Source organism: Anthonomus grandis, chromosome 22 (genome assembly GCF_022605725.1).
Source record: "Anthonomus grandis grandis chromosome 22, icAntGran1.3, whole genome shotgun sequence".
NCBI classification, from domain to species: domain Eukaryota; kingdom Metazoa; phylum Arthropoda; class Insecta; order Coleoptera; family Curculionidae; genus Anthonomus; species Anthonomus grandis.
In genome coordinates, this window is record NC_065567.1 from 43,463,091 (window position 1) to 43,475,334 (window position 12,244).

At 31.3% G+C, this 12,244-nt stretch overlaps 1 protein-coding gene and 2 long non-coding RNA genes across 3 annotated transcripts; all 3 read right to left on the reverse strand.

The window, feature by feature from the left end:
- LOC126748637 (ATP synthase subunit e, mitochondrial-like) lies at positions 1 to 536 on the reverse strand. Its single transcript, XM_050457992.1, has 2 exons — positions 368 to 536; positions 1 to 287 (listed from the first exon to the last, which is right to left on the reverse strand). The coding sequence occupies exons 1-2, from the start codon at positions 404 to 406 to the stop codon at positions 96 to 98; spliced, it is 231 nt and encodes a 76-aa protein (XP_050313949.1). The 5' UTR covers positions 407 to 536; the 3' UTR covers positions 1 to 95.
- A 940-nt stretch (positions 537 to 1,476) lies between these two features.
- LOC126748793 (uncharacterized) lies at positions 1,477 to 3,987 on the reverse strand. The gene is made up of 3 exons (XR_007664815.1): positions 3,735 to 3,987; positions 3,318 to 3,672; positions 1,477 to 3,265 (listed from the first exon to the last, which is right to left on the reverse strand). It is a non-coding gene; the product is annotated as an uncharacterized LOC126748793 (long non-coding RNA).
- Positions 3,988 to 8,851: 4,864 nt separating this feature from the next.
- Positions 8,852 to 12,065, reverse strand: LOC126749046 (uncharacterized). The gene is made up of 3 exons (XR_007664864.1): positions 11,929 to 12,065; positions 11,607 to 11,792; positions 8,852 to 11,545 (listed from the first exon to the last, which is right to left on the reverse strand). It is a non-coding gene; the product is annotated as an uncharacterized LOC126749046 (long non-coding RNA).
- Positions 12,066 to 12,244: the final 179 nt, after the last annotated feature.

Sequence of the window (12,244 nt, forward strand, 5' to 3'; positions counted from 1 at the left end):
TTTTCTGTTAAGGATTTAGAACTTATATGTATTTTTAAATAACAAAGCCACTTTTATGTTACTTATCACTACCAATCTGCACATGCAAACCACTCCTACTTGGCCATTTCTTCTAGTTCTTTAATCTCCTTGTCGGATGCTATCTTCTTCTCAGCAGCTAGTTTTGCATCACGAATAGCTTTCTGTTTGGTTTCAACTTCACGGATAGCAGCTTCTTTTTTTGATAGCCTGTTTTGGTGAAATGCTCCATATACTACCCCGGTACCCAAAAAACTCCATCTGAAAAACTATGAGAAAAAAGGGATTACATAATATAACCTTCAAAAGTTGCTAGTAAATTTTTCCTAGAAATTAAACTTTAATTTACCTTTATTACGGGAGAGACTCGAACGGGAGCAGCCGACATGTTTGTATTTGAGGGGCTTTACAAAATTTAATGTATAAAGGGGTTTTTCTGCTTGCAAATTCGACGGTCTCCCAACCAACCTAAAATCCCATTCCCCGGATCTGTCACCTAGAATTAATCAACTAAATTTTGACAATTGACAAGACATTTGACACACTAGCGATTTTAAGGTGTGGTGCGTCATTAACTATTTTATTGGGTAAGTTCAGCCGACGTCAGCGGCTGACCCTAAGACGAGATCCTAAAAGCCAAACAGAAATCCTCCGATTTTGCATTGTATTTCGGTAGGCAACCCACTTGACACGACAATGTTTTGATACGTCATGGGCACTCAAGTTGCGAAATTTTAGAATTTTACATCCCAGAAACTAATTTTTTATTGTGTCTTGGGTTTTAGTTTTGTCTATTTTGATCCCTATACCATTCAGGAGTTTAGATTTCAGACTAATTGTTAGGTTTATATTATTTTAATCTGTTAATATAATTTTTAAGTGTGACTCTTTGATTTGTTTGTAAATTATTCATAGTGGGTAATGTTTTTGAAATAAAGTTCTTGAATGTACTTAATTAGAATAAGGTATTATTTTAAAGGTTTATTTTCTGTATTTTATTTTGGTAAAAGTTTTATAAACCGAAAAATTTGATATTTTTGACGTTATTAAATTGTATTTAATTGTACTTACTGCACTTTTTGTATTGTTTGCTTTTACAATTTTTTATAAATAAAAAATATTTGGATTTAATTCTGTTTTAAATTAAATTGAAACAGATTTATTGGTCACAGTTCAGAGTATAATGTAGTTTGACTTAGTTTTTATTTAATTTACCCCTCTAGATAGTCTCATTTTATGATTTTAAAATGTGATTTTATAGGTAAACTTTATTTTTGTAACTATTATACTTACCTGTTTTAATTTTATGCTTTTAGATTATATGGATTGCAAAATTCGGTAAACCAAGAAACATTTAATATAAATAAATTAATAAGTAATCAGACCTAAATTTTTTTTCCAAAATGTATGTGAAATAATGAAAATAGGTATGGGGTTAAAAAAAACTTCTGCTAATCATAGGCTTTTATAGTTTGCTATTTATTAAAACAGTTATAAAAAATAGAGATATGTATAGGTATATACAAAAAACTATAGTAGGTATATACATTTATTGCATATTAACTTACAAGTACAAATGATCATTAATACAATTTGTAGATATAAACAATTCAGATTTACAATTTAAAACATTTTTAATATGCTCAGCCTGTTCTTTATCGGGTTTTTTGTTGTTTGATGTTGGTTTCTTTTTTTTTTTGGTGGAACAAAATCGCAATTGGTGCTCAATATTCTTATTTGGCGCCTCAAAAGTGTTACCCTTGTTTTTAAAAGTTACATATGTAGGCATATTTTGCAAAAAGAACAAGTTAATTTGCAACAACTTAAGTTTGAATGTTTTAAAATCATATATTTTTGGCTTTTATTACTGGAAAGTTCCCAAACATTATTATTGTTAACAGTGTAGTTAAAAGTACTTTGAAGTGCTAGTTTATGTCTTTTAAAAATTTCCCTATTGTAAATAGTATTTTTTCCTTTAGTCAACTTTATAATTCTCTACACATTTTTATTTTTAATATACCGCAAAACTACATGTAACCCTTTATCAAGCCTTTTAATTTTTTTATGATTTAAATAGAAATACTTGATTACTTTATGCATAGATTCAAGTCTCATATTTGTGTTAATTCCTGTTGATTTTCTAAAGCAATATGCCCGCTGTTTGGTGTTTTTTAAATAATTTAACTGAAAGTAAGATCCAAAGATTTTTGTATCATCATCATCCAACATAATATTTATTGCCGAAACCAATTTTTTCTCAAATTCTACCTCATCCATTTCTGATTGCAGTACTTTCTGGTATACATCTGGTATATTTCTGATTGTTTATCCTTTTTGTTGTTTTCTGTTTTAAAAAAGACATGATACACATAAGTGTCTTTTCTGTTCAAGAACATGAAAGCAACCGGCACACCTTCCCCAAAATCATCAATAATCATTACAGTAGACATTTCAAAATCATAGTTATTTAAACCATGTGTGCTATCAACTGCAATGACATTGTTACTAAATTTTTTAAGCATTAATTCTTCAAAAGAATTCATTATAATTAAACAAAAGTCCATTTTTCTGAAATCTTCACCTTGCTTCTTATAAAACAACACCATATTTTCATGGGGCGGCTTAGACTGACATTCCCTTACCCAGAGATCTACCGAAAACGCGTCATTTGGAGGCCTCTTCCCATATTTGGCTTCTATATTATACTTGACTTTAATGTTGTCCACATCTTTAGAAGTTATGAAATGAAATGAAATGAAATATATCTTTATTAAGTAGGTACATCTAATATACATAAAAACAAAACTATACTAAATAAGTAACTTAACTAGGTAACAACAAAAAAAAAATAAATAAATAAAAAACAATAATAAGCACAATTTCACCCTCTTGAGAGAAAAACAAACAAATAAATGAATTTCCACCAACCACATTAGTTTATTGCCCTAATTCGCCAATTTCCAAATTACTTTATATTATTCATATAATTCTTTAGAACAGTTTTAAACCGATCAAGAGATTGTGATTCCTTTATTTCTCGAGGAAGACTATTATATTTTTGAAAACCCTTAAAAAACAAAGAATTCATGGTACTTCTAAAATTTGCTATTGGAATAATAATATCATCACTATTTCTTGTAGGGTAATCATGGACATTTCTATTAAAAGTAATGAACTGTTTGAAATAAGGTTTAGGTCAATACGTTTGAGATGTTCTCCAATCTTATCTCGATTTATTTCCAAGACCCTATATAAATAAAATTCAATTCAATTCAAATTCATCCTAACAATTTTTTTACCTTTGATCAGATAAACCACTAACTAGCTTTGCAGCAATTTCATTTTTCATTCTGCTTGAAAGTCTAATATGCTCTAACTCCGCCTTATGGTTATAATGTGTTTTAATCCAATGTATACTACATTTATTTGACTTATATACAATTTTAATTTGGCTGATACATGTAAAGTTTAATTTACAAGTACCCTGACTTTTTAAATTTCTTTGTTGATGCTCTTTAATTGTTACTTTGTTAATATTGCTTCGGTTGCATTTATAATAAATAATTTCAGTATTTTCACCCTTATTCCTTTTTGCTGAAATAACATAATTGCACTGGTATTGCTCTTCCATTGAGGTTTTCCATTCTGCAAATTCTAAAATAAATTATAGATTGTTATTCTTACTGTACATAGGTACATTAAAATTTTAATTTTACCTTTTTTACTTGTAAAAAAAAGATCTTCAGTTTCAAATAACATAATTTGTGTTCTGTTCTAAGATGAATTACTAAATCTTCATTTCGTTGAAATGAGGAATTACAGGCGCTCTCCATGCATTTACTATTCCAAACTGCTTTATCATAAAAAACTGCAGAGGCTTTTAACTTGTGTACATTTTTTATATGTTTGTTGATATTTGATTGACTAGAAAATAATTTGTCACAATATTTGCATACTACACCCATAATACTGTCATGACAGATAACAGGTGACAGGATTTCTGTTTGGCTTTTAGGATCTCGTGACCCTAAGTGCTAATTTGCTGGGTAACTTTATTTAGAGTATCGATGTGAAGATTCGACTGAACGCATTGATTTGTGGCACTTAATATTAGTCCAAAATTTTTCATAAAATATCTAAGAAACTTCAACTCTAAATTCTTTATTAAAAAAAAATATTTGTAACAAAAAAACAAAACTTAAAACCCAATGGACACACACACTACAAAGAATATTGATGAAGTATGCATATGCAATTAAGCACTGGGTTAAAAAGCGTAAATAATCTCTACTAACCCAGATTTTTTCTTTCTCTCTGCGTGGAGCACCTGCTTAGGGGTGCCGGCCCAACGCAATCGCTAGGTCAACTGCTCATTAGTGATTAGGAATTACTTATTCCATGATAAGAAATCTACTGGATAGAGCTAAGAACACCTTAATAAAAATATACAATCAATGTTCACAGGGAGATAGGGTACCAGAACAATGGAAAAAACCACTACCGAGCCCAATGCTTAAACCGGCGAAAACTCCAGATCTAACTAGCAACTACAGAACTATAACTCTAAACTCATGCACAGGTAAAACTCTTGAGATCATCTTCAAAAATAGAATCGGCTACTACATGGAAAACAGACAGTATCTACCGGATAATCAGATAGGATTCAGAAAAGGTAAAGGATACACAGAATGTCTTATACAATTAACAATGAAAATCCAACAAAATTTCCAAAAGAGAAAACATAGAATGATAGTTTTCATGGAATCATTAAAGCCGCATATGATAATGTGAATCCGTTTTAACTCTACAAAATCCTTAGAAAATATGATATATTATAGACAAGAACAGTTTTTTAGGACCGGTAGAAACCACTATGGAAATAGCCCAGGAATCCTCATTAAGACCTTTACTATTTAATATATACACAGCAGATATAGCCAGAGCAGGAACAGAAGGAGTTAAAATATTACAATATGCTGATGATTTCATATCCATCCTGGACCATGGACATCATATCCTAATAAAAAGAAGTACTTAATTTGTATCATAATATTAAAAGAATTTTCTTTACGAATAAACATTTTCAGTTAGTATTATGTGTATAAAGATTTAAAAAAAGCGCGGTATTTTTAAACATACTAAAATACGCTGCTGAAACTTATAGCAGTTAAGTTTTGGTCACCCAACTAATAGAAAACGGTGACTACAAGTCTAAAATAAAAATGTGTTTTATTTTATGATACTTTTTTCATATACCTTTAAATATTAGTAAATATATGTACTAATTTAAAAAAAAACGCGTATGGGCATAATAAAAAAAAATTACCGATTTTGAAATAAAACTAATGCCTTCTTAAATGCTCGAACTGTCTTCCATCAAACTTGCATTGTTAGAGCCGCTTATGCGTGGACATTACAGCAGCTTGAATTTCTGCTCTTGACAGGCTGTGAATGGCTTCTTGTATTCGTATTTTCATGTCGTCTCTCGTTGTTGGTTAAATTTGGTATACAATATCTTTCGGGGTGGCCAAGGAAATAGACTTCCTCACCCAATCCACCTCTGTTAAAATCTTAAATCAACATGTTCTCGCACATTTCTTGAGAAATGTGCTGGGCAACCGTCTAGTTGCAAAAACATATTTTGTCGTAATTGCAAGGGTATATCTTCTAATAAAAGAGGCAATTGGTTCACCAGAAAATCAAGAAATGCGGCACCATTTAGTGGTTGATCAAAGAAATAGGGACCTATAATAGTTTCGCCTAGAATGCCACACCACACATTGAGACTTGGCTTTGATGTTGGATTTTCCGCAACTGGTGAGGATTGTTGTCACACCAATAATGCATATTATGCAAATTAATGTTTCCATCATTCCTAAAAGTGGTCTCATCTGCCCAAAGAACTTCGGATAAAAATTCTATATTTTCCCTAATGCTGCCCAACATCCAATGACAATAATCTAACCGTCGGTCAAAGCCTTCGTGATTCAAGGCTTGATGTAAAACAGTTTAAAAATTTGAAAGAAACGTTGCGAATTATGTAAAGTAGTATTTTTTGTGACATAAAAACTTATTTATGTCACATTATATTACGTGATATACCCAACTCGCGAGACATTGCTCTCGTACTAACGTGGGAATTGAATTTCACGTATGCTAAGACATTAATAATATTATCTTCCCTTGTCCTAGCCGAGTGTCTTCGCAACTGAGGTCGAAAACTGCCAGTATTACGCAAATTTCGCACTAAACGCGGTAAAATTCTCGCATCGCGTAAACGCCGATTTGGATATCGAGCTCTGTATACCCTTTGAGCCAATGCCGTATTTTGAAGACATTCAAAATATACCGCAATCATATCGACAGCTTCATCATTTGTAAAAGGCATGTTATTAGTTTTAACGCTTTACTTATGTGTGAGCAACGAACACAAATTGGACTGCCTAAGATATTCTTTTGGCCACTTTAGTCATAAAATTTTTTACCGCAAGTCTCTACGACGAATAGTTTCCAAAATACAGCACTTTTCATTCTTATCTGGCCACCCTGTACATTTGGTTAAATTTGGGTATTTGAATTTTGTTTTCTCACAAAGCCATCATGCATGCAGCAGACCATGTATGTTATACCTTCTTTTATATTGAATAAAGTTTTGACTGACTCATTATTTTGCAATTCTCCATTCATCTTAATACTGCATATTTGGTGTATCAGACTAATCGACTAACATTGGTTGCATTATTTATGTTCGAAAATCAATTTGTTTTAAATCTGAAAATTTTTCTTTTAAATCAGGCAATAGAATTTAAATGATAATAAGTAAAGCGGTAACAGTTACTTTATATTTTTAAAACCAATGAAACTGTTCAAAGTTTTTGTTGTTAATTTGTTTCTAACATAGCTTAATATGGGTAATGAAACCGAATATCTTCGCTTTTTCATCTACAAGGGTTATATTTGTTCTCTGCATTGCTTATTTAATAAATTTAATTGTTTAAAGATATCAGCAAAATAATTCACAAATGTTTTACCATTGATTGTTAACAGATACTTCAGGTTTGTTACTTAAAAAATCACCAAGAGTATCAAGTTTCATAAATCTTTTTAAGCAGTCTGCAATTTCCTTTAGATAGCAATCTTACTTAAAAGTAAAATAAAAGTCTCACATGGTCTTAATTTTATTCCTCACAAAATAGCTTGAAGAGATGCTCACACTTGGCACTAGCTTTAATACACTTTATTACTGAACTTCATTTAGAACAGGCGAGATGTTTTAGCTACCAAGTTTTCCCTATGAATAATACAGTTCACAAGAATCATTTTTGGATTTGCATCTTTCATCAATTTTATGCAGCCATGTTTCTTGCCAATTTAGGAGCACAAATATATTTTTCATTGGTATATCATTGACAACTAAGTAGTTTTGTAGCTGACATCTTTGGAGCTAGTAGTACTATTTAATCTTTTTAGCCTGATTTAATTTTCTGGTGTTCTTAGCTTCAAGAACATTATTAGTTGAAGTGTTAGCATCAAATAGAGACTTTAGTGTCGTTCTCTTTTCGAAATTTGTCTTTAAAAATGTTGTTTTAGAAAAATTTTGGTTAGGAGCGAAAGGGTAAACTCGTGTGGAGTCCATTTTCAAATTTTCTTTCTAAATAATCAAATTTCCCCCCTCTGGGGTATGGGACCCACGCCCACGTTGGGAAACACTGATCTAAACAGTTATTAACTATTTAGACAAATTTGAATTAAAAAATTAATAAATGTGGGTCTAATCTAATAATTTTCTGTTTCAGGTCAGTCTAATAGACTGTTTTTGGTTATTTTAAGAGAACCTCCGCCAAAACCACCAACAGCAGTATCATCAGCCTTGCTGAGAATTCAATCAATGCAGGATAAACTTCCAGTAAGAGTGGATTTTATTTTTTTTAAAGGTTGTATAGTTAGTTGTTATAGTGTTATAGCATAGATTTGATAAGTGGAATGATTATAAGATGTATATTACGTGAGTATTTTTTTTTAATCTAATAATGATTTTTTTTTATTTTTGTAGGAAATTATTGAGAGTGAGGATGGAGGCAGAAATTGATATGATTAATAAAGTTTATTCGCTTTATATTGAATAAATAAGACAATGATTGAAAAGTACTTATCTTTTTATTTGGTCGTGGAAGTAAAAATAAGATGTACATAATTAAAACTACAGCATGTAAAGGCATCGAAGAGAATTATTATTTAAATAATTTTTTAATGAAAACATTTCAATAAAAACAAGTATTATTTGAACCACTCTGTTCAATTGGAGCTACATGTAACAAAACTCAGAAAACGAGTTACGAGCCTTACTTGATTTTTGTGCATTTGCATTCTAACCTCTTTTATTTTCTCTGTCAACATAACAAACAGGACAATATTTCTTGTTTTCTCCCTTGTTCAACCGTTTCGTAGGAAGGTTAACAGTTTACATAGATAATTCTTCTTTATTTGAAGTAAAGTAAAGAATATACATTTGTACACATTTATGAACTAAATAATCAAATATGTATTTAAATGTCAAGATGTCAAGCATTTGCACAGGCCAAAAACTATATAAAAAACACATTTAAAAAATCTGGCGTGGCATTAATTTAGAGAGAATACAAAATACTAGATACATATGATACTAAAGAACATGTCACTTTTAAGTTAAGATATGGATATTCTGCTCTGAAGTCCATATTTTCTCTTAGGCACTTTTTAAGCCCTAAAATTAAAAAAATTGTTATGTGATTCGTTGGTTTTATCACCATTAAACTTTCTTGACATCATGGCCTCTGTCTTAATTATTCTGATGTGGCCAGAATTCAAAACTGTTGTCTAAGGCTTATTTATGGTATAAGGAGAAGAGACCACGTATCTCATAAGTTAACTGAAGCAAACTGGTCGAGTATGCACTGCCGATATATTTATTAAAAAAGTGAATTTTCGTACGGATGTGCATAATCTTAACATTAGACGGAACGATCTTCTAACTATCCCGTCGCACAATAAAGAATTATTTAAGAGGTCATTTTCATATTTGATTACTCATTATATAAAATAAAAATACAAGATTAGCCAGTTTGCTATGTGTTTTTTTTGTTTGTCGAATAATTTTCAACACCAACCTGAATAAATCATTTGAGCCTCTTGATAGGGTATGCCTAAGTGTAGGAGAGATTCTTTCTCTATCCTTCTAATATGTTTTTTCTTTTGCTTCAAGCTCTTCTTTACGACTTAATATTGATTATGGGATGTAGTTTATTATTAAGTATACACTTAATATTGCCTAGAGAATATATACATACGTATTCTGTAATATTCTGTAGGCAACACCTAGGCTTCAACAGAATTCAGGTACGATTTTATTAAATGGTCCTGGAAATCTGAATTAATGGCCTGTTAGTTATGTTACCTTATAATTAATTAATTTTAGCACTTATGTATAATATATAACCAGATTTCCAAAAGACGAGGTGCTACGGGCACTTAAGTGAATTATGCCAAAAGCTTGGACTCGACAAAATTCCTGCTTTGCCCATAAATGACTGTGCATATGCTTTTGTTGAACCATTGAATTTTCTTTTTAATTTAGTGTTAAAACAAGAATGTTTTTCTGACCTTTTGACATCTAAAATTAATCCTGTACACAAAAAATATGATAAAGACCTTATTGACAATTATCGTCCTATAACAATAATTAATAATTTTTCTAAATGCTTCGAACTAGTAATTCATTCAGGTTTATACCCCTTAATGAAAAATGATTAATACTAGACAACATGGCTCTGTGAAAGGCAGATGTACAACAACAAATCTACTCTCTCTTACGGAATTTAGTTCGGCATCAATAAACGCTAACTCACAAGTTGACGTAATTTAAACCTACCTTTCTAAAGCCATTTATAGACTTGATCATGGTATTCTCATCAACAACCTCGAAAATTTCTACGACTTTTCAACATGTTTAATTAATTTTTTTCATCTTACTTAACTCAACGGCCTCAGTACGTAGAATGCTATGGTCGAAGTTATGGAAAGATCGTTGCCGCTTCAGGAGTCTTACTAGGCTCAATTTTGAGGCCGCTTTTCTTTATATTATTACTAAAACCATATAAATGAATACAATAAGAAAATATACAAATATTTCTGAAATTTGTATGGTTTAAGTGCTACAGAGTGTACCCAGAAACTTGTTTGCTACACACACAACAGTTGGAAAAATTTACATTGACACAGAGAAAATGCGGAAATTTTCTGATTTCTGCAGCTTTTATATAAATTGTTAAATAACATGATTGATTTGCCTGTAATGTTATAACAACTTAATTTTCATTTGCCGCACATATCATCAGCCAGAAACCCACAAACGTTTTACCTATCAGGACTTCATCAAACATTTTCTCCACTGCGTAGAGCGTGCGACACATATAATTCTGTTCAAAATCAATGTGACATTTTTAACTGTAAGGTCTTTTTTTGTATTGATAGTTTTTGTGTTATATTATTAATATTTTTTTATTGTCTTTTTCATTCACACTCAATAATAATAATGTAAATCTGTGGAGTGATGTAAATAAAAAATAATAAATATAATTTATTATGTAATATTTTGGTAACTAATAAACGTATTATTATTATTATATATAAAATAATTAATCACAAACATATTTAGCATTACATGTTAAAATTCAACATTTCAAGTTCAAGAAAGTGAGCAATAAAATACTTTCTTAATCAAAAAACTCTTAACAATCTGCTTAAAATGGTTTAAAAGGGAGTGCCCTAACCTGAAGTGGCAACCGATTAAAAAGCTTTACACCCAAAAAGACAGGCTTACATTTGCACCTTCCCAGTCTGCCATGGAGGTCTCCATGAATTCCGTAACTGTCTATATTATTACATACATAGGGTGCTCTAGTATGTTAGCAAAGGGAGGAGTTATTATGCCCCACAGCATGAAAGTAGCCCTGCAATCTTCTCTGTAACATGTAACTAAGACCAGACATAAACCTCAGAGCCCTTCTCTGGAGTTGAAACACCCGGACAGATTGTGACGAACCCCCCCAGGCCAAAATTCCATAAGTCATTTTACTATGGAAAGTGGCAAAATATGCAGCCTTCAGGGTTTCATTTAATATACACCCTACCAGACTGTGTAAGGCAGAAACATTAAACTTAAGACTACTGCATACAGTTTCAATCTGCTGCTCCCACACCAACTTCAGTCCATGTGGACTCCAAGAAACCATACTCTGGGTCTTGTCCATATTAAGCAGCAAACAATTTGACAAAAACCACCCCTCCACAGCTCCCCGAGCCTCAAAGAGCTTTCTCTCTACATCTTGCTATGTGACCCCAGCAACGCCCACAGTTGTGTAAACACACCAGTGCTTCCACTATTTTTTAAATCAATTCCTATTTTGCAATAACTGGTCATTCGAAAATTCACCATCTTGCTACTAGGATTTCAAATGAACTTCTAATAATTCTGCAGAACCTACTCAACCTTAAAAGTTAAAATATAAAGATAATAATATATATTTTTAATAAATTAACATATATCTTACCTATATAAAGATTCTTTCATTTTGTGGGAGATAGTTTCCAGGAAATGGTTGCATTAAGTTTATTCTAAATGGAAAAGTGGCACTACTAGCCACTGGTAAATTAAAGTAAATGGCACTGTTGGGTGGCTTAAAATCACATTTTTGGATACTAATTCACTAAATGATGACATATTTTCTCCGTTTTTCCTAAAATATTAGGTCTTACTTTCACAAATACTCTAGAAAAATGTACAAAAACAAAAAGTTTCAATAAAATCGGCAAAATTTTAAAAGAATTTTTTTTATAGTAGTAAAATGGCAGAGAACCGTTTGGTAAACTTACCATTTCATAGGTACCAATCCTCCAAATGGTTCTTTGCCTACTTCCATTAGTTCCATTATTCCTCTTTTTTAAAAGTAAATATACTGCAATTATTATGTGTGTGAAACTAGCGTCCGATCGATATCCAGCAACCAAAATCGAGAACGCAGCATATGCCGGTTGCCAGCGACCAATTTATAGTCCGCGCTCCCTGTTATTTAATCAATATAATGCCCGTATCTCCTGAAATTCCCAGGGGATTTTAATAATTTTTTGTCCAGATATTAACAATGAATACCTAAATCGACTGACGATGGTCTAAAGCCTCTACAAACTA